Genomic DNA, 23568 nt, shown 5'->3' on the forward strand with positions numbered 1-23568 from the left:
GGCTTATCCTCTCGCAACCACCGGAGCTTAGTTTCCCCCAGTTCTTTCTCCGAGTTACTGAGATCTTCTTCAAATAGCCATTTGCCCTGAAAGGGCAGTTTAACAAGACATGACTGATGATGCATCTGCTGTTCAATGCCGCAGCTGGAGTTGCCTATGTGCCATGACAGTCAAAGACATACTGCAGGCCATAATCTATAGCATATTATAAATAGCATCCACCAAGTAGGCGGACCTCACTTCCAGCTGGGCGTTATGGCACGCATCGTGTTGCAGAACGCTGATGCCACTTCAGGCATACTCTTGCCATGAACAAGCTGAACGCTGTCAGTTGAAGGCCCAAAGAGGCCACTTCAAAGGCTTGTTTCAGCAAGCCTTTTACCTTCCTATTCTGTAGGCCAGTGTTTCCCAAGTCTAGTCCTGGAGTACCCCTTGCACAAGAGCAGAACAGTGGCTGTGCTGGATGGACCTGTGCTGTTGTTGCACAGAAACTCGAACTGGGGCAGTCTGTTTATTTCTGCACTGCTCTAGTTTGAGAGGTTGCCACAGAGTCTGTGCTGAAAGAGCAAGAAGTCAGTCAAGTACTGCTGTCAGACTGGAGTCTTTTTTATGGTGCAGATAGCACAGGAGATAGACTAGCACAGGTCTGTGTGTAGAAGAAGTATTTTGACTTACATCTACGATGAGGGGCATGCAGTTCTCCAAAACTTTGAAAAGAACTTTTGTGAATAACTTCTGAGGCCCGCTCGAACATGCAGAAAATGATTACACTTTAGGCCTGAAAACTACCAAAGAGATTCAGATCAGTTTAGAGAATTCCTAGTTCAGATTAGTTGAGAGAATTCCTGCTGCCGCTCCTTTCCTTGTGGAGAATAATGTTATGACAGGTCGCCTAGATTGGGAGGCTAAGTAGGTGTCCATTTTGAGTTAGCAAGACACATAGGCTTCACAAAATCTAGCAGATTAGCAGTTAAAATGCAGGTGTAAATGTTTGTAGTTGAAGTACATATAAAAGGAACAAATTTTATAACCAACGCAAAGATTTCATGACCACCGATGCTCCATGCAAACAAAACCTCTCCATGGGTTATATAAAGGTATGCACCTTGTTGTCACTGTACATGTTACATGTGTGTAACTGTCACTGCTGTGGCACGTCCATACTTACCTCCCCTTACTGTGATCAGGCTCCGTGGCTTCTCTGGGCTGCCTCCTTCCTGCACAGTTGCCTTTGCCATTACTTCCTCTGTATTCCAAAACTCACTCAGGTATTCAGTGTGCTCCAAGCCTCTCCCTTAAAGCCATGACATCATCAGTGAGGGCTCTCATAAGGAACATTCATTTTTTGCCTTTGCAACAAAAGGCTTCCTTGTGATTTCTTGCCAGTATGCATTTGTTGCACTTCTAGCCTGTTCGTGCCTTGTTTTTTGCCATGTATCTAGCCTTGCTTCATGCCTTTTCTTGCATGTCTCTTGCCTTGTTTCCAATTGTGTTTCTGTCTTGCCTCAGCTTGTTCCTGCTTTGTCCTCAAGTCTTGCCTCTGCTTGTTCCTGCCTTGTCCTCAAGTCTTGCCTCTGCTTGCTCCTGCCTTATTCCCAGTTTTGCCTCTGTTTGTTCCTGTTTCCTCTGCCTTGCTTACAAGTTCCAGCCCTGCTATCTGGTTCCTGCCTTGCTTTTAAGCTCCAGTCCAGTTTTCCAGCCAAGTCTGCTCTGTTCCTGGTTTCTGCTCCAGCCAAGCCTGCTTGGTTGCTGGTGTTCCTGTTCCAGCCAAGCCTACTCTGTTCCTGGCTCCTGCTCCAGCCAAGCTTGCTCTGTTCCAGGTTCCTGCTCCAGTCAAGTTCTGCCTTCAAGTTCCAGAATTCCAGCCTTGCTTACAAACTCCAGTCCAGCTTTCCAGCTCTAGCATTGTTTGTCTTCAGTATGAGTCTGCATTGCCTAGTATCAGTCCTAGCTTGGGTGGTTCACCTGATGCAAGCTGTACTCAGTCAGTGGCCAATGGGCTCACTTTCTCTCTGAATCCACGACAGTAACCCTTGGGGTAATTTAATAAGTCCTTTTATGCACAAAGAACATGCTATACATGCAAAACAAAATCTTCATTAAGTTACTCCTTTAAAGTCAATGTGCAGGAAAAAACAGGCAGGAATAATCTAGTTGAGTGTGCCATGACAGCCTGTTACTGCGCAGAGAATACACTTTTTTCTTCCACAATGTGGGCAAGGCCAGAGTCCTAACTTTGTCTGGGACACCTTCACAGAAAGCATAATAAGAAAATAAACTACTTTTTATTTTTTAGGAAAACAGAAGATGAACAATTACTTTGAACACAAGCATATGCAAAAATCTGCTCAAATGGGAAAGCTTTGTCTGTGCATTTGTTCAGCAGAGGGGAACTAAACAAAACTGAGACACAAACGCCATTAGAGCATGGAAAAAGCAGATTACGCTCAGTATTTTACACTGGAAGAGCTGCTCTTTGGAGTGTCTTCTTAACAGAGATAACAGTATATGTGACCATCTCTAGGAAAAGGTGACTAAAATCACCAAAAACAAAAAATGAGGTTCTAATGGATTTTGTCAGAGCAAACAATTTGTAATATAATGGTCCAAAAAACAGCAGAGTTATTCACCTGTAGCAGATGCACTCTGACCACAGTAGTCCAAGTATTCTCACATCTGGGTGACATCAGAGCCCAGTGGAGCACGGTTCGGACACTGGCTAGCAAGACGACTGCTGAAATTTCTAGCAGCGTGCAATCATGCAATCATGTCACATCAGGTATCCTGCATAAGGCAGTAATGAGATATGAATGTGTGGACAGAAGACCACGTCACAGCTTTGCAAATCTCCTTTATGGAGGCTGACCTCAAGTAGGCTACCAATGTCGCCATGGATCTGACATTATGAGCCTTGATATGACCCTAAGTGAAGAAAATGCAATCTGCTAAACCAGTTTGAAATTGTGCATTTGTTGATGGCTACTCCCATTCAGTTTGAGTCAAAAGAAACAAAAATTTGGGCAGACTGTGTATGGGCTTTGTGTATGGGCTAAGGCTCACTTGCAATATAAAGTATGCCGTACACTTTCACTAGGATGGGCATGTGGTTTTGAGAAAAATGTTAGTAGAACGACTGACTGATTAAGATGGAACTCTGGCACCACCTTAGGAAGTAACTTAGGGTACGTGCAGAGAACTACTCTATTCTGGTGAAACAGTGGAAGGTGATCAGATACTAGGGCCTGAAGCTCACCGACTCTTCAGCTAAAGTAACTGCCACAAAAAATACAACCTCCTAAGTCAAATAGTTCAGATGACAGGGACAACGTTGATATCCTATGACAAAGTAGGAGGTTTGATAGGAGGCTTTGTCAACAGCAAACCTCTCATAAAGTGAATAACTAGAATTAGAATGTATTATTTCTAAAGCACCTTTATCCAAGGCAGAGTACAAATAAAACACACAAAAGAAATAAAATATACATATTAATTACAGGCTCTACAGAAATGAGCTTACCTCCTACATGATGATGATAAGGACTAATTGCACTGAGATGAACCCTTACAGAGTTGATTTTCAAATCAGACTCGGAGAGATGCAGGAGGTATTCAAGCAGTTTTTGTGTAGGACAAATGAGGGAGAGTTAGGTCTTGCCCTCAAACCAGATGCAAACCTCCTCCACTTACATGAGTAACACTACTTAGAGGAGTCTTTCCTGGAAGCCAGCAAGATGCAAGAGACACCCCTCCAGCAGATCTAAGGATTCAAATCCTACGATCTCAACATCCAAACCACAAGGGCCAGGGACTGGAGGCTGGGATACAAACGGAACTCTCTTTCTGTGTAATGAGGGTCGGAAAACATTCAGAATTCCACGGATATTCGGAAGATAACTCCAGAAGAAGAGGAAACCAGATCTGCCTTAGCCAATAAGGGGAGATTAGGATCATAGTTCCCTGCTCTTGCTTGAGTTTCAGCAAAGTCTCTTCTATGAGAGGTATTGGAGGATACACATACAGAAGACCATCCACCTCAATGTAGGAGAAAGGCTTAAAATGCTAGTCTGCTGTGTGATCTGAGTCTGGAACAGAACGGGGGGGGGGGGGGGGGGGGGACTTTGTTGTTGAGTAGCAAAAAGATATACTGAGGGGGTGCCCCACTCTTGGAAGATCCTGTGGGCTACACCCACGTTGAGAGACCACTTGTGTGGTTGCAAAACCTGCTCAATCTGTACACCAGGCAGTTGTCCTTTCTTGCTAGGTATGTGGCGCAGAAGACCATTCCGTGACAGAGGACTCATTGAGGCATATTTTCAAAGCACTTAGCCTTCCAAAGTTCCATTGAAACCTATGGAACTTTGGAAGGCTAAGTGCTTTGAAAATGAGCCCCAATTTAATTGTCACATCCCCACTAACTCCTGACACAAGGGGTAGGATCTCGTACTCCCCTGCGTGTTCACAACACTGCAACCTGGTTGTCATTTGAATGAGAATAATTTGGTTCTGTAGCTGATCTTTGAAAGCCTTTAGAGCATTCTAAATGGCACCGAGCTAGAGACGTTGATACGGTAACAGGCTCATTTTCGAAAGAGAACGTCCATCTTTCGACATAAAACGGAAGAGGGACGTCCTTATCGGTATAATCAAAACCCGATTTTGGACGTCTCCAACTGCAGTCCATCGCAAGGACGTTCAAATTTCAAGGGGGCGTGTCGGAGGCGTAGCGAAGACGGGACTTGGACGTGCCTAAGACTTGGACGTCTTTGACCCATAATCGAGAAAAGCAAGAACGTCCCTGACGAACACTTGGACATTTTCACCCGGACGTGTTTTTTTTTTTTTTTACAAATGAGGCACAAAAAGGTGCCCAAAATGACCAGATGACCACCGGAGGGAATCGGGGATGACCTCCCGTTACTCCCCCAGTGGTCACTAACCTCCTCCCACCATCAAAAAAACATCTTTAAAAATATTTTGTGCCAGCCTCTATGCCAGCCTCAGATGTCATACTCAGGTCCATGACAGCGCATGCAGGTCCCTGGAACAGTTTTAGTGGGTACTGCAGTGCACTTCAGACAGGTGGACCCAGGCCCATACTCCCCCTACCTGATACATTTGTGGAGGAAACAGCAAGTTCTCCAAAACCCACCGTACCCATATATAGATGCCCTCCTTCACCCGTAAGGGCTATGGTAGTGGTGTACAGTTGTGGGTAGTGGGTTTTGGGAGGCTCAGCACACAAGGTAAGGGAGCTATATTCCTGGGAGCAATTTATGAAGTCCACTGCAGTGTCCCCTACGGTGTCCGGCTGGTGTCCTGGCATGTCAGGGGGACCAGTGCATTACAAATGCTGGCTCCTCCCACGTTGAAATGGCTTGCATTTGGATGTTTATGACATGGATGCCTGAAAATCGCCGAACGTCAGACACGTCCAGATCCAAGGATGTCCAAAACTAAGGATTTGGACGTCTCTGATGGTATTTTCGAAACGAAAGATGGACGTCCATCTTTTTTCAAAATACAGGTTTCCCCGCCCCTGGATTTCGACGTTTTGCAAAGATGTCCAAATCGCAACTTGGATGTTTCTTTTGAAAATACCCCTCTAAGTCATTTCTTGAGCAGACCAAGTACCCCAAGTGTGAAGCCCACCCACATGAGCTCTCCAAGTTGGAAGCATCCTTTGTTAACACCTTCTGAGAAGGTGGAATTTGGAACAGTAGTTCCACAGTCAAATTCATCCGAATTGTCCACCAGAGAAGGGTATTGTTCAACTCTGGAGGAATTACAGCCACCTGAGACCACTGGGAAGCTAGGGTCCACTGGGGCTCTCTTAAATGGAGATGTGCCATGGGAGTGACATGCACGGTTGAGGTCACGTGACCCATTAATCTCAACATTTGCTGAGCTGTGACATGCTTGTTGCTTCGGACCTGTGAGATGAGAGTTATCAAAGGCCACTGCTCTTGCTTGTGGAAGAAAAGCCCGAACCTGCAATGCATAGAGCAAGGCTCCTATGTACTCGAAACACTGAACCAAAAGGTGGGGCTTGGGATAGTTTATCATGAACTCTAGTAGCTCTGACACTCAAATAGTTAGCAGCACTGACTCTACTGCTCCTTCTTGCGATGTGCTCTTGACCAGTCAATCATCCAAACAGGGAAACACAGACTCAGGAATTACATTCCAAATTTTGTTGGATTGGTATCCAAATGCACAATCCAGAGTGGTTTTAAAATGAGCTTACTTAGAAGGTGGAAAATCCAGTAATAGAGTAGAACAGAAATGTGCATTTTCATACAGAACTGGATATGTTAATAACCGAGTATGAAAAACAGAACAATGACCACACTATCTTAAATTTAACTCGCACACGAAAAGGCAGCCAATGCATACTTCTCAACAGAATAGAACAGAATAGAACTTGGTGAATCCCCTGGGAACTGATGCTGGGCGAAATGGCAGAACGTAAAACTGGTAGTGGTATTTCCCTATTCGAAATCTGAGAAAATTTAGGTATAGGCAACCTGACAGCACAGCCAATCTTCTTTCTGAATCTTGGGGAAAAGGGTGCCCAGGGAAAACATCCTGAAAGTTTCTTTGATTAGGAATTTATTTGGGGCGCTCAGGAATCCCCCCGTTTTCTTGGGCACAAGGAAATACCTGGAATAGAATCCCATCTCTTCTTCCCCTGATGGAATGGGTTTGACCACATGGCTCATAGAAGGGCAGAGATTTCTTCTACAAGTATCTGCTTGTGCCAGATGATGAATGATTCTCTTGGTGGATAATTTGGTGGTCTTTAATGCTAATGCAGGGCGTAACCGACACAGACTATTTAAGGAACCCACCAGTCATAGGTTCCAAGGGGCTATCTGTGTTGGAAAAAATTTCAGCTTTCTCCCTACTAGTAGGCTGTCCGGGACGGTTACTTGAATTGTGGCTATGCTGTCCTGGAGCCAGTCAAAAGCTCATCCCTTGCTTTGACTGGGGAGCCGACTGGGACTTCTAAGGCTGGGACTGGCGAAGCTGTAAACACTGGGCTTGGGGATTCTGGGCAGAATGAGAAGTCGGCAGAAACCTAAGCCTTTGACAGTAGTAGGGTCACCGCCTAGGTCCACTTGAAAACCTAGAAGAGGCTGTAGTTGGAGGCTACCAAGACAGGGACTGCATGATAGTAGTATATTTATGAGATCAGTGACCTCCTTCACCTTGTCCCCCAAAAGAATCTCTCCTCAGGAAGATGCTAACCTCTCCTGAACCACTGGTTCTAAGTCAGAGATATGAAGCTATGAGTCTGTTCATCCCAACACGTATGGCAGAGAGTCTGGATGCAATATCAAAAGAATCCTAAGCACTCCTGGCCAGATACTTCCTGCACTCCAGCTGCTTACTGGCCAACTGGCAAAGCTCTGCGTTCTGCTCCTGAGGGAGAGAATATGCAAGACAAAATATACCGCATAGCAAAGATTTAAAGTAAAATCTCATATAGAGCTGGTGGGACTAGATGCGGGCATTAAGCATCGAGGTCTGAAAAGTCTTCCTCCCAAATGAGTCTAGTGTCAGAGCCTGTCTACCTGGGGGAGCCAAGGAAGAAATCCTGGAGCTCCTAGCTCGTTTGAGGGTGGATTTGACAACCAGAGAGTGGTGAGGCAGTTGTGCCCTCACGAACTCAGAAGCCTTCTGAATACGATACTGCGTATCCACCTTTATAAGTGTGACGTGTACTGACAGGTAAGATTACCAGTTCTTTGTAAGTGCATCTTTAAGGATAAGGTGCAATGGTACTGTAACTCCTTTCCTTAGGAGGCGACTCAGCCCAGAACCGATAATATCTCTGTCCTGGGCTCCTCCTCTAACTCCAACTTAAATGGTATGGCTGAAGCCATCTCTTTGACAAAACCTACGTTTCTCTTGAGGTGGGGAGGGATCAGAAGGTACCCCATAATACTTTTCCTCTGAGAAGTAATGAGAGTCCCTCTTCCGAGTCCCATGAGCAGTCCCAGTCAGTCTCCTTACCATACTCAGACCAGACTGAGGAAGTCTGTGCTTGCCCTGGCTCAGTGGAACCATGTTTACACCCCAAAGAGCGCCAAGGTACAATACTACCCTCAGACTCCAGGGAAGCTTCCTCCTTGATGTTAAGAGTGGTAATGTATGGGCCAACATTGACACCATTGGAGGTGTTGGCACCTAGAATCTCTCCACAGGCATAGATGGAGCCTCAGGAAGAATCTGGGGCTGATCCACAGTTGGCATAAGCACCTTCAATGCTTGAACTGGAATATCTGTGCCAGTTACTTCCTGAGCATAGCTCAGTACCACTCATTGAAGGAAGGTATCTGCAAAGGCATGAGAGGCAGCCTGAGGTGTCGGTGCTGAACCGGAAGTGGGAACCTGGCTCTTGGAGATGAGTAACGGCACCTCTATCAAAGAGAGGAAGTGCTCTTCCCAGTTCTGCCATTTCTTGAGTACCGGCGATGTGGATGCTTCTTGGGCTCAGAATTGAAGTCCACTGGTGCCGACAAGGACGACATCAAAACTGTACATTTCCTCGGTGTTAAGTCTAATGCTGAGCAGTTCCGGGGTCTACTTTCAGCACCCGATGTTAAGAGAGGTGCATTCCCAGTAGTAGTGGAGTCTTAGCAGTCATCAAGGTCGATGCTTCTGGTGCCAATGTCGATGGATCAGCCTTTGAGGAGCCAAAACTTCTCTCCTGTTGGATGTGCCATGCCTTCTGTCTTCAACTGCATTTTCAAATAGAGAAAATAAGAGTTAGGCTCATGGTCAGGCCCAAGGCATCCGATGCACCAAAAATGTGGGTCCATCACAGAAATCACCAGATTATAATGGGTACAACTTTTGAAGCCACTGGGGGTCTTGGACATCGAGAAAAAATTTGCAGCCAAAAACTCCTCAATTGTGAACTGTAAAAAGGGGCAGCATTCAAACTGAGGTCAGTACTCCAGTTTAAGCTGGCCTAGCAAATTGCGAAAAAGAATTGAAAAGACAAAAATACTTAAAAAAAAAAATTAAAAAAGTAACAGAATACAATAAACAGGAAAGATAAAATAATTGTGAAAGGGTCAAAAATGCCTGCATGGGAAAGCACTGCTAAAGAAGAGGAAAAAAATGCATTGAGAGGAGAACACGTTGTGTCGTTCCTGCTCTGCAGAAAAACAAAGACTGAGGGACCTGCGCTTGCGTGCCGGGCAGGAAGGCACCAGCACATGCACAATGGGATGCTGCTAGTAATTTCTGCAATCATCTTGCTTGTCAATGTCCTCACCGGACTCTGTCAGTTGATTTCACCCAGATGTGAGAATATGGAAGGCCTGCTTGTCCGTAAAGAAAAAAAACGTACAGAATTTTAAACGTAACTTTTTCAGACTGCTTATGAACCCATGACATCAAAAATCAGCTACTCAACATTTTGGATCTGCTACTTTGGTCATTTAGTCATCTTTTCCCAGAGACGGTCACAAACAGCAAAAATGATCTTACAGAATTCAACTTTTATATTTTTCTTCAACACAAGCAATAATTTTTGCTTGTGATTTTTTAAATAAAAGTTTTAAAAAATTAGGCTAATTTCTATTTACCAATTTTTTTCTTTGTATCTCTCTCATGACCAGGTGATATGAAAACACCATGGTCATTATCTGTAGAAGAAGAAAGCAGAGCAAATTCAGACCCCAGTTGAAAGGTATGCAATAGTCCTATGTATAACAAAATTAATGTTTGTAACGGAGAGCACCTGTTGCCATTAAAAAATAAACACAAGGCTTGACTGGAAACATCTTCAAAGAGAATTCCTTATATGTTCCACTGAGTCAACAAGGGAGCATAGCCAGCGAAAATATAAATGGTTCAATAATGTTGGTATATGAGAGAGAGAAAAAAAAAAAAGCACACACTCATACACAAATCTGAACAAATATGAGCAGCAAGTCACATGGAGGAGCATAATTGAAAGGGACACCCAAGTTTTGTTGAGGGCGTCCTCGCAAAACCTCCTGATGGAGGGGCGGGGTAACCCATATTATCGAAACAAGATGGACGTCCATCTTTCGTTTCGATAATATGGTCGGGGATGCCCAAATCTTAAAATTTTGGTCGCCCTTAGAGATGGTCGTCCCTAGACTTGGTCGTTTCTGATTTTCAGCGATAATGGAAACCAAGGATGCCCATCTCAGAAATGACCAAATCCAAGCCCTTTGGTCTTGGGAGGAGCCAGCATTTCTAGTGCACTGGTCCCCCTGACATGCCAGGACACCAACCGGGCACCCTAGGGGGCACTGCAGTGGACTTTATAAAATGCTCCCAGGAACATAGCTCCCTTACCTTGTCTGCTGAGCCCCCAACCCCCCCCCCCCCCAATACTCACTACCCACAACTGTACACCACTACCATAGCCCTTGCAGGTGAAGGGGGGGCACCTAGATGTGGGTACAGTTGGTTTGTGATGAGTTTTGGAAGGCTTGCTGATCCTCCACAAACATAACAGGTAGGGAGGGGGATGGGCCTGGGTCCGCCTGCCTGAAGTGCACTGCACCCACTAAAACTGCTCCAGGGACCTGCATACTGCTGTGATGGACCTGAGTATGACATCTGAGGCTGGTATAGAGGCTGGCAAAAAATATTTTGAAAGGTGTTTTTTGAGGGTGGGAGGGGATTAGTGACCACTGGGGGAGTAAGGGGAGGTGATCCCCGATTTTCTCCGGTGCTCATCTGGTCATTTCAGCCACCTTTTTGTGCCTTGGTCGTAAGAAAAACAGGACCAGGTAAAGCCGTCTAAGTGCTTGTCAGGGACGCCCTTTTTTTTCCATTATGCGTCAAGAATGTCCATGTGTTAGGCACGCCCAAATCCCGCCTTCGCTACACCTCCGATACGCCCCCTTGAACTTTGGCCGTCTCAGTTGGGGACGTCCAAAATCTGCTTTCGATTATACTGATTTGGACGACCCTGGGAGAAGGACGCCCATCTTTCGATTTGTGTCGAAAGATGGGCGTCCTTCTCTTTCGAAAATGAGCCTGATAGTGTTAGACCAACAACCTGAAATTATTATTTATTTTTTTTTCTTTAACATAGTGACATTACAGGGGCAATTTTTAGGAAACCCACTTAACTGCAAAGTACACAGGTACCTTGCAACCATGCACCTTGTAGTTAATTTTCAAAGGGAACCTATTCCAGGCAAAAATATGCTAGAAAACAATATCCTAGATTTCAAAATCAAACCTCTGCACAAATATTCCTTAGCCTGTCCTTTCCCCACACCAGAGAATGCTTATCCTAAATTTGGCTCAATGTGTGCATGCTGACGACCAGTCAATAGATAGACCAATTTACCTGGTAAATAGCTTTGAACAGAGGTGGACTGACAGGCATCTGGGCCTCCAGGCAATAAGAGAGTCCTAGGCCCCCACCCCTGGGTCCCATATCCTTTCCCCTCCGCACCTGGGTGCCATATCTTTCCCCCCCACAATGCATGATCTCTGCCCCCTCCCTCCCTCCCTTTCCCAGATCCAACATCTCTCTCCCTTCCCAAGGCCAACATCTCACCCTTTCTCCTCTCTGTTCCTGAATCTGGCTATCTCCCCTCACGTTTACTTCAAAAGTCCCTTTCTGAACACAGGGCCCTGGTTGTCTGCTGCTGACCTGAACCTCTCTGCCATGGCCCATCCTTGTGGAAGCAGGAAGTTACGTCAAAAAGGGGCAGGCCACGGCAGAGAGAAGGTTCCGGTCAGTGGCAAATAGCCGGGGCCCTGTACGGAGATAGAGCCTTTTGAGGTAAATGTGGGGGGGGGGGGGGGGGGGGGGGGGGGAGGAGGGGGGGGGGGGAGTGCTAGACCCGGAGACAGAGGAGAGATGTCGGACATGTGGGGAGGTGGTCCTGGGGCCCCCAACTGCACTGGGCCCTCGGGCACTGCCCAGTTGTCCAAATGGTCAGTCTGCTTTAGGCTTTGAAAATAATATTCAATATGAAAAAAATAATTAAAAAGCTGTTATTTTATTCATATACATTAATACTCAAATTATAAATAGAAACTAATAACCTACTTAAGAGGTTATACAATTTTTTATATTTATTTGAACAATGATTCCTATACTGCTTGAATAGAGATACCTCAACTTTTTTCTGATACTTCTCACATTCCAGTTGACATTGTTTGAGATTTCCTGTTATTTCTTCTTGCACCACGTGTGCACGCTCAGCTTCAAAGGATTTCAGTTTGGCTTGATGTAGAAGTTCTGCTACTTTGCTCTCAGTACTGAGCTGTAGTTGTCTGTACCTGACAAAGAACAAAACAACTATGTACAGACAATTTTGGCTCAAACTGTTAACATCTCTCACAAAGACCTGGCAAACTGCAAAAATAATTCATCAGGCAGTCGAGACTTAATACCAAAATGGCTAATAAGAGGACGGACACTTCTTCCAAAGGGTGATAATTGTACACCAATCTATTAGCTGCTCACTGCAATAGATGCTGAAAGAATATATGATCATATTGATTATGATAACATTCCCTTCCACATCATCATAGACCAGAAGGGCAAAAACAACATAGTATATGGAGCCAAAGACCAATTATTGCTGAATACATCAATCATGGCCAAGGGAGAAGAAACACAGAAATCTCAGTATAGCATGGATTAATGGTAAAAAGCCTTTGATAGCAACCCATACTCCTCGAAAATAAATTATGTTGAATGCACAAAATAAATCTCACCATGAAAATGTGGTAAAATACATTTTATCTGGATACACAGTGATTGTGTCCTACATGTATTTTTTTCACTCTTTTTAAAACTTTTGCTTAACTATGTGGGTCTTTGCCATAATTTACTATGTTACCATATTACTATTAACTTCAAAAGGAATATACCAGTACTATGGTGAGCATTATTCTCAATCTCTCAGACTTACTGCTCATATTCCACATACCATGGCATAGGAATGATTTGTGCTGTTGTCATGGCATGCACAACACTAACCCATTTGGAAACATTGCTCCCAAGAAAAATGATTATCTTGATAATCACCTTTACTAAGTCTTACTGTATTGTTTTAATCAACAAGCTTTATCAAAATTGTGTTTACAAAAGAGATAAGATAATTTGCTTAGAAGTATAGTAAAAAAAAAGAATCAAGTAAGTATTTCCATGTTTGCAACTTGGCTTAAATAATTGCTACTACACTGGAACTATTGTAATATATTTAGTACCTTCACCAAAGCTTTCATAAAATTTATAAGCTAGAGATCGGCCAAATATTTATCAATTTAGTTGAATCTAATACCCAGTCTTATAACTGAATCAATTTGTTAACTGAAAAATATTAAGCATTGCAATTCACTGAACATATTCACAGGTGAGTCATTAAAGGTTTGCTCTTTCTCAAATATGTGTCATTCCATGCCAAGTGGTCTAAAATTAAAAAAATGTTCCCACCATCATGTTCTCCAATTTTGTTCAAATTTTATCTTTTGCGCGAATCAGGTGTTAAACTAAATTTCCCAAAATTTGAGGTCTCTAACTGCAATAGTTGCAGATCTAGACCCCTTTTCTGAAAGGCTGTCAGTCCATGAGCGCGCGACATTTACCAGAATGCCATTTTTGGGGTCTAATAAAATCCAAACACATTTATAAGAATGGCTAAAAAATTCAAATCCTGTACAGTTTTTGATGCTAATTCCGATGAAATACATTTTAACATTATGGATGCAAAATCCAGTCAAACAAGTTGACTCAAAGTGTGCATCAAAATTGGTTGCGACTCATCGGAACAAATTTGGACCAATATTCAGACTGCAACAACTTCCATGCAAAGATACGGACTTGAAATTTTGAACAAGCATCATGCTTGTGCTGGACATAATACTGCCAGATTTGCAACTAACCAGCATCTATAACCGCCCTGCAGGATCTCTTCAAAGTTGGCACTGTCAGCGCAAATGGTAAAATGTACCAAAGTTCAAAGCCAATTATTTAAAAAGAGTCTGCCTGAATCAGCTTGTCAAAGACTGGGCCTTCAGGATTGAGAAAAAATGGAGTCCTTTAATATCACAGATATCTGTGATATTAAAGGACTCCATTTTTTCTCAATCCTGAAGGCCCAGTGTTTGCTTCTTTTTTTGTTTTTTTTGTATACCTTGTTGTATTTGTATACTGTTTTCCCTCTCTTTTGTGATTGAATCAGCTTGTCAACAGTATCATCTGAAAGAGAAAATTGTGCTCTACAACACTGATAAATGGTAAATGTCGTGCACTCATGGACTGACAACCTTTCAGAAAAGGTGGTCTAGATCTGCAACTATTGCAGTTAGAGACCTCAAATTTTGGGAAACTTTGTTTAACACCTGACTCGTGCAACAGATAAAATTTGAACAAAATTGGAGACATGATGGTGGGAAGGTTTAGACCACTTGGAATGGAATGACCCATATATTAACCCTGAAAACAAATAAAACTAACTTGATGCAACTCCAGTTATAAACCCTAAACAAAGTCAGAGGGGATAACCTGCACGTTCTGCATCCACCTTACTGGGCAAATGGGATGAACTATACAGGTCTTTGGGCTTGTCTTACAAAGCTGCGCTACTGATTCTCAGTGCGGCAAATGAGAGAAAGACCATTCAATTCCTATGGGCTTCTTCTCATTTGCCATGCGGGAATTGGTAGATTGGCTTTGTAAAAGAAGCCCTTTATTTGCTGTTCCTAGGACTTACATTAAAATCATATAAATCACAGTAGATTTGGAATAACAGGATAGTTATGTCCAGAGTGTAATAGCAAGAGGTATATTTCTTGTTACTAGTGAAAGCAGTATTTAAAAACTCCAGCATATTTTTTTCTAGTATAATCTGTAGTACCGAATACAAAGACTGGGTACTTAAGCTACTTTCCTATTCTGTAGCTAGGTATGGAAATAATACATAGTCTGGGAATTCTTTGTATCTTCCTGAACAAATAGGGGAGCAGCAGAGATTCATATGGAATGAAGAACCAACTGCTCATCGACAAAATTATACTGAAAATTTTGGAAAGACTGAGAACAAATCTCCTAAAGGCCTGGAGAGACTACATGAAGACCTTTCACTCACTACCTCATACTTGGATAGTGCAGTGTTTGGATGTTTTCACTAATTCCGAACATTCTCAGAGTATGCTGGAAAAAGCCACGAAACAAAGGTCAACAACTTTGTTAGTAAATTGACAAGAACTGAGAAATGTGAACATCAGAAGGGGAATTTTCCAAGGGGATTCATTATCACCCTTAGTATTCAACATTGCTTTGATCCCTTTAACTTACAGCCCGAACAAAACAAAATTAGGCTATGTAATGTCAAAACAGAGAGGAAAATCTCCCACTTATTGAATATGGATGATCTAAAGCTTAAAGAAAGCTGAAAGTTAAAACAATCACTGCTAAACATAGTAAGAAGACAAAGATGAATTCTATGTTTAACAAATGTGAGATGATCAGTATAAAGAAGGCCAAAATTGAGGAAAAAGGAGAACTATTTGAAAATGGGAAACATAAAATATTTGCCCATAGACAATAGTTATAAGTACATAGGAATTTGTGAATCAGACAACATCTTACATTAAGCAGTTTAAAACAAAATTGGAATACCTAAAGAGGGACCAGAAAATCCTAATTGGTGGAAACACCATCAAGGCCATACATATATATGGAAACACCAGAAGAGGAACAAAATGTTCTGCAGTGCAGAAATCAGTCCAAAGAAGAGCAGAACACATGTCTAATGTGATTAAAAAAAGCTTTATTTGTGCCACTCTGTAAAATGTCCTGATGTGGCCACGTTTCACCTCACTAGAGGCTGCGTCAGGGGCTAAAACAGCTACTGCGGTCCCAAAGGGCACATACATGCAACAGAGCTAAAATCCAATGAAAGCAGCAACAAACAATCTTGCAGCACGCAGGGCTGACAGAAACACAGCAACTGTCTCTCTCATTCCAGTAATCAGGTACACAGCTGGACTAGTAGACTGGACCCAACTGGAAATGGATAATCTAGATTGGAAAACTCAAAAGCTGATGACAATGCACCATACTTTGTACTGTCAAAGTACCATCCACTGGCTATATTTATATTGGTAGCTGGTGTCTGCTCCAAAATAGAATGTAGAGGAAGAAAAAACAGGTCCTGAATGATTACATCAGGATCAGCAATAAGTAACAAGTTAATCAAAGTTTGCAGGGAAAACATCATCAGGGTAAAACAGAAAAAAAAAAAAAAAGAGTACAGAACTGAACAACTGGAAATCCATTTGGCTAACTGGAAATACAAGGCCTTATACTGACAATATCTTAGAGAAATTGAGAATAACGTGGACAGCACTAGGAATTAGCAATGGCTGCAGTTAGGTGCCCTCAAAAAGCAGACAGAAGGATTGACTTTTGCAGTTCAGGACCAAACTTTACAAACAATGCATGAAAGTGAATATTCAACATATTTTGACTAATAGCAAATCAAGACTGTGTACTGAAAAAAAAAATGAAATCACTGACTACTTGTTGAGTGGATGTAGAAAAATTGGCCAAACTGACTACAAATGTCATGACAAGGTAGGCACAGTGATCCACTGGAGCTTGTGAAAGAAGCACGCCTATAGAGTCAACAAATACTGGTTTATCCACTGTGTAGAAAAAGTAATAGAAAATTAAAGTCATGATTTTATGGGATTCTTGAAATCAAACGGACCGACAACTGGAACATAACACATCATATATCATGGCAACCGAAAACAATACTGGGCCCGACATTTAGCCAGCGGTGATGCTGCCGGCACTAAACCTGGAAATTTAATGCTGGCCCAGGAGCTGTTTCTGGCTGGTTAAATCGCATCAAACATTGGCCCCACTGTGATTTTCATCGACACTGCTTAACCAGGAGATCGAAGATATCAAAATCTCACTATAGAAATGACAAGACTCAGGAACAAGCCATATCGGGTTATCCTTACTGTTGTAGTAGCCTTAGCCAGCATTTCACCAAGACTGATAAACTTCTACAAAACTTTTAAAATTTCAGATTTGAACAAAGTGGACTTACAGAAAACAGTTTTGCATGGTTCAAGCTACATTTTACGAAGACATCTGGATAATTCCTAAGCTTCTGAATGAATTCAAATTCTCCAGTGATACCAGACAAATCTTTGTTTGTGTTATGTGCCATGTATAATAATGATAATTATTATTTTTACTATTAAAACATTGTAGTTTTACACAATCTCCAACATACTCTCAACTCGATACTGCATTCATTTTTTCAATTTCTTATCTTTAATTCTTGCATCTCCTGGTACCTACAATGTCAATGAAAATCACAGTATTTTTTGATTCTGGATGTGTTATTTTCCAAATGTTGGTCTATTGTAATTTGAAAGACCCATAAAACCTTGACTTTTTCATTTTCTATGATGTTTTCTATATGGTGGTTATACCAGTATTTGCTGAATCTAAAGTCATACTTCTTGTACAAGCTCCAGTGGATTATTGTGGCTGTCCTGTTGTGATGTTTGTAGTCAGTTTGGATGATTTTACGATATTCACTAAGCAAGTAGTCAATGGTTTCATCTTTTTCATTATAAAGTCTATATTTGCTATTAATTGAAATATGTTGGAATATTCTCTTTCATGCAGTTAGTTTGTAAAGCTTGTTCCTCAACTGCAAAAATTAGCCCTTCTGTCTCCTTCTTGAGGGTACCCAGCTGCAGCCATTGCCAATTCCTGGTAGTTTCCACATTGAGAACCCCTGCTCTAAGGTATTGTCCATGAAAGGCTGTTTTTCTAGTTAGCCAAACAAGCTTCCAGTTCAGTTCTGTGCTCATTTTTCTTCCTTATCACATTAATGATGTGATCACTACAAACTTTAACATTTTCTCATTGCTGGTCCTAATATACTCATTCAGTCTCTGCTTTACTCATCTACAGTCTGTCTAACCACCAATATTACATGCATCATGTTTTGCATCCCCTAAGTTGATGTCACTTCGGGAATGCAAAGCATGGTGCACTGTCTTCAGCTTTCAAGTTTTCTAGTCTAGATTACAGTTCCAACAGATATCTGACCAGTGGAATGCTCCAGGTATGTATGACCTTGACAGTGTTTCCACCATTCAGTTTTGAGTTTAGGACTTTCCAGACCTTCTTTAGGTATTACAATTTTGTTTTATCTTTAACTGCTTCATATAAGATGCTATCCAAATTCTAAAATTCCTAGATACTTGTAACCGTTGTCTATGGGTAAACATTTTATCAGTTTTGCATACTGTACTCCTTTTTTCCCCTCAGCTTTGCCCTTCTTTATACTGATCTTTGCACACTTGTCAAACTGAAATCCAGCTTTATATCTTCACTGTAAATTCTTACTGTGTTTAGAAGTGATTCTATTCTACTTGACTTTCTGTGAAGCTTTAGATCATCTACATACAGTAAATAGCAAATTTTTCCACTCTTTTTTGACACTTCATAGCCCAGTTTTATTTTGTTCAGGATGTAAATTAATGGGATCAAAGCAATGTGGAATAACAAGAGTGATAGTGAGTCCCCCATGGCATATTCCCCTTCTGATGCTCATATTTCTCAGTTCTTGTCTATTTACTAATAACGTTGTTGTGCTTCATGGCTTTTTCTGGCATATTCGGGACCTTTTCACTAATTCCACATATTTTCAAACACTGCAGGTAGTGAGTGAAAGGCTTTCTTGCATTCTAGCCAGGTCATTTGTAGACTTGTTCTCCATCTCCTCAAATGTTTCATCATTTTGTCGATGAGAAGCTGGTCCTTCATTCCACATGAATCTCGGCATCTGCCCTTTTGTTCAGGAGGGTAGAAAGAATTTACAGACATATGATTCAATCCTGAATAGGCTAAATTCTAGCTAGCAATTTGAACATTGTCAGCAAGCATGTGATTGGTCTGTAGTTGCTTGCAATAGGACCCTTGTTTTATCTTTCATCAGAAATGTTCTGCCAGTTGCCATCCATTCCTCTGTTTTGTCAGTGCTTAGTAGTTTAACTGAACAGCCATTCTGTCCTGGAGACTGATCAAATATTTGAGCCTGAATCCATGCACTTCAGTCCATAACCTTTCTTGCTTTATGCCTGATCACTTCAGTCATTATCACAACACTGGGCATCTTGTCTGGGCACACACACTACTTAACTTGTTGGGTCCTTTGTTGTGTTCTTGTGGATTATCCCTGATACCTCTTCAGAATTTCAAGGATTTGGCTTTGTCAGGGTATGCATTGACATGTCTTCAATTTCCCAGAGGTTTGTGTAGAACAAATGTTGGTTTGTTTGAAATTGATGATTTTGTTTAAACTGGTTGATTCAACTATCATACTTTTCGATTTGCTTTAGCAGTGGATGTAGTTTATTTAAAATTTTTATACCACCTTAAAACCTAAGAGTTTTAAGCTGCTTCTTAAGTGACCTTTGAGCACTGCATAAACTTAAGTGACCTTTGAGCAAATTCCATAGATGTGTACCAGCCACTGTAAATGATGAAGTCCTTGTCTCTGCACAGTGCAATTGCATAAATGGATCCAATAAATATTGCATTCTTAAAATCTGATTTCAAGGATCTTGTAGGATGATTTACCTTTAAAATTTCTCAAAAATAGGCAGGAGCAACCGCATACAAGGTTCATTGGAAAAGTGTCAGGACCTTAAACTGTATCCGCTGGGCAACAGGTCTTAAATTATAAGTGGACAACATCAGTTTAAGCTTATGAAGCACATGGAACTGAAAAAAAACCCAAACCTGAACACTCATGTTCAATGCAGTATCTAGTTGGACCCCTAATAATCTCATCTCCTTTTGCACAGGTACATATTTATCACCCATATTTATCCTTCCAGGTCATAAATTATGTTCAGTCCTCCCCACAATTATCACCTCAGTCTTATCTACATTCAAACACATTCCATGTAATGCCATCCAATCCTTCACCTGCCCCATATACCTACTGTAATCTGTGGGGTTGGTAGTGAGCCCTTGAGCCCCGGCCGAGGCCCCGCAGATCGCAGACCAAGGCTGGGGGGAGACCGACCCCCCACTGCACGCCCCAACTACTCAAACCCCTAGCCTGCCCCTTCCTCCAGTGCCTCAGGAAGAAAGGGAAATAGGCATACAAACGGGCCTCGTGGCCGAACAGGAACCCAGACACTCAGAGCCACTCGTACGGGCCTCACGGCCGAACTCGAACCCAGACACACCCAGGAAGGGGAGAAAAGATCCCAGGAGTCCCCCCAGGACCCCGAGGTGCCAGCCACGCCCTGTACACCAGCCACAGGGCAGGGGAAACCAAAGAACCAGAGCGGGGCCACACCCTCCCAGGGGACTGGCGCAGGGCAAGGTAACTAATACAGAAAGGCCCCTGTAACCATAGGCGGATGTGGAGACAACAGCCCAAAAGACCCCCCTGACCCGGGGACCCCGCAGCCCGGGACCCCCACCCCAGGGCAGAGGGGAGAATGAACACACCAACCCTACAAGCCAGAGACAGGAGCAGCAACCAAAAGGGTAACCTAAGCCCCAACCAAATACCATGGAAAAGACACAGGAAAAAAAAAAAGGAAAACCTCTGACAGAATACCCAGAAGACAGAGGCTGAGCCACAGTACACAGGGGGTTAAACTTACTGAGCCAGCAAGCAGGAACACAAGGGAGAGAGATCCTTAAGTAAACAAACAACCAGGGACAAAGCTGCCAACCAGCAGCCTGCTGAGTCAGCAGCCCAACGGGAGCCCAGCCCCCCACAGAACAAACAAGCAGCTGGCTTCCCACAGAGAACAGCAAGCAGTGAGGGAAAGTCCAGCTGGAGTCAAGAACTGATTACACACACACACACACACACACACACACACATGCTGTAACCAGCTAACGCAAACAAAGGGGAAGGAAAAGAATCCCTGAACAGGAAAACAGATCAAAGCCAGAGCACAGCACAACGTACTGGCAGAGACTTGCACCGGCTTTTAGTCACAAAGAAATGTAACGCCAAAGCAGGGAAAGCAGAGACATGCAGGCTAAAGTACTACCCCCTGACGTCAGTACAAACCCTGACAGCCAATCAGGAATGAAGTCCACCCCCTTCCCCTGCCAAACCGGCAGAATCATAACACCTACTCAATTGATCATCCAAAGCAATCCCCATGCAACTATGGGGATAAAAAGTACACATCGGTATAAAACCGATAAAAAATGCCCACAAATCAAAAAGGTGGCCCAACTGTGATAAACAATGAATAATAAGGCCGACAAAGCCGATCCTTGCAGTACACCCCGCTCAACTGGTAGCTCTCTTGAGATTTGTGAACCGACTCTCACTACCTGTTTCAGCTCTTCAAACACTCCTCTGATCATTTGTATTGTTTCCTGACTCTCTCTGATTTTATCTCCCTGATATTCTTATTATGATTATTATTATTATAACTGACAAGCACTTGGAAGACAACACTCCTGTCATCATGGTCACACAAACGAAATGTGGTTTATAGATGTGGCAATACCCGGTGATAGTACATGGAATTTAAAAAAAAAAAAAAAGAAAAGTAACATATTATGATTTACAAACTGAAGTAGAAAGACTTTGGAGGAAAAAAATCAATGGCAATACCAATTTAGATTGGAGCTCCTTCAGAAATGCTGATTGGACTTTCAAAAACCTGGAAACTTTAAACTTAAAAAACAGTATCAATTTTGTAAAATAAACAAACAAAAAACCCTACTTAGAACCCCATACATTTTGCACCAATATCTATTGGCATTAAAAACCAGACAACATTTTCCATGAGGTTCCATACATGAAGGCATAATAATAAAGTAATAGCTAATTGACACGGCAGGTCTTCACTTTTTGAGATAAAAGACTTTTTTTCCCCAGCAGATTGGATAGTTTTATTCTCAGTGCATATTACATTAAATGCACTAATAGACTATTACCTGAAATAACATTCTAGCTGATAAGTTGTAACAAGTAAATTTGTCAAAAGTGTTACACTTGCCAACAAGGAAATGCTTGTTAAATAAATGTTGAAATCTGGTTTAGGGGGAAATTGAAAGTTTTTCCTCCTACTTAAATATTTCAAAATAGAACAGTTCCACTACTGCTGGCTCCCTATTCTGAAATGTTGATTTAAAGCAGATGACATTAGGGTGGATGGATGTTCATTCTATGTTCAGCAAAACTAACTTGACTTTTCAAAAAATCCTGAACAGTATTTGTTCTGCTCCCATTTGCATTGGAGCAGATCATATAGTGAATGATACATACCTGTAGCAGGTGTTCTCCGAGGACAGCAGGCTGATTGTTCTCACGACTGGGTGACGTCCGCGGCAGCCCCCACCAACCGGAAGAAGCTTCGCGGGCGGTCCGCACGCAGGGCACGCCCACCGCGCATGCGCGGCCGTCTTCCCGCCCGTGCGTGACCGTTCCCGCCAGTTGAATGACAAGCAAAAAGATGAAATGCAACTCCAAAGGGGAGGAGGGAGGGTAGGTGAGAACAATCAGCCTGCTGTCCTCGGAGAACACCTGCTACAGGTATGTATCATTCACTTTCTCCGAGGACAAGCAGGCTGCTTGTTCTCATGACTGGGGTATCCCTAGCTCTCAGGCTCACTCAAAACAAGAACCTAGGTCAATGGAACCTCGCAACGGCGAGGGCATAACAGAAATTGACCTACGAAGAACAACTAACTGAGAGTGCAGCCTGACCAGAATAAATTCGGGTCCTGGAGGGTGGAGTTGGATTTAAATCCCAAACAGATTCTGCAGCACCGACTGCCCGAACCGACTGTCGTGTCGGGTATCCTGCTGGAGGCAGTAATGTGATGTGAATGTGTGGACAGATGACCACGTCGCAGCCTTGCAGATCTCTTCAATAGTGGCTGACTTCAAGTGGGCCACTGACGCTGCCATGGCTCTAACACTATGAGCCGTGACATGACCCTCAAGAGCCAGCCCAGCCTGGGCGTAAGTGAAGGAAATGCAATCTGCTAGCCAATTGGAGATGGTGCGTTTCCCGACAGCGACCCCTAGCCTGTTAGGGTCGAAAGAAACAAACAATTGGGCGGACTGTCTGTGGGGCTGTGTCCGCTCCAAGTAGAAGGCCAATGCTCTCTTGCAGTCCAATGTGTGCAACTGACGTTCAGCAGGGCGGGTATGCGGCCTGGGGAAGAATGTTGGCAAGACAATTGACTGGTTAAGATGGAACTCCGACACCACCTTCGGCAGGAACTTTGGGTGGGTGCGGAGCACTACTCTGTTGTGATGAAATTTGGTATATGGAGCGTGAGCTACTAGGGCTTGAAGCTCACTGACTCTACGAGCTGAAGTAACTGCCACCAAGAAAATGACCTTCCAGGTCAAGTACTTCAGATGGCAGGTATTCAGTGGCTCAAAAGGAGGTTTCATCAGCTGGGTGAGGACGACGTTGAGATCCCATGACACTGTAGGAGGCTTGATAGGGGGCTTTGACAAAAGCAAGCCTCTCATGAATCGGACGACTAAAGGCTCTCCAGAG

General features: G+C 43.0%; 1 protein-coding gene across 4 annotated transcripts in view; it reads right to left on the bottom strand.

Annotated features, from left to right (window-relative positions):
- Window positions 1–23568, bottom strand: part of PIBF1 (progesterone immunomodulatory binding factor 1) — a 245362-nt gene that overhangs the window by 105519 nt on the left and 116275 nt on the right. For all 4 annotated transcript variants that reach the window (XM_030200619.1, XM_030200618.1, XM_030200616.1 and 1 more), the window contains exon 11: window positions 12129–12294. In XM_030200619.1, coding sequence (XP_030056479.1) covers window positions 12129–12294 — 166 coding nt within the window. The remainder of the gene's footprint in view (window positions 1–12128; window positions 12295–23568) is intronic.

This window comes from Microcaecilia unicolor, chromosome 4, assembly GCF_901765095.1.
Source record: "Microcaecilia unicolor chromosome 4, aMicUni1.1, whole genome shotgun sequence".
NCBI classification, from domain to species: domain Eukaryota; kingdom Metazoa; phylum Chordata; class Amphibia; order Gymnophiona; family Siphonopidae; genus Microcaecilia; species Microcaecilia unicolor.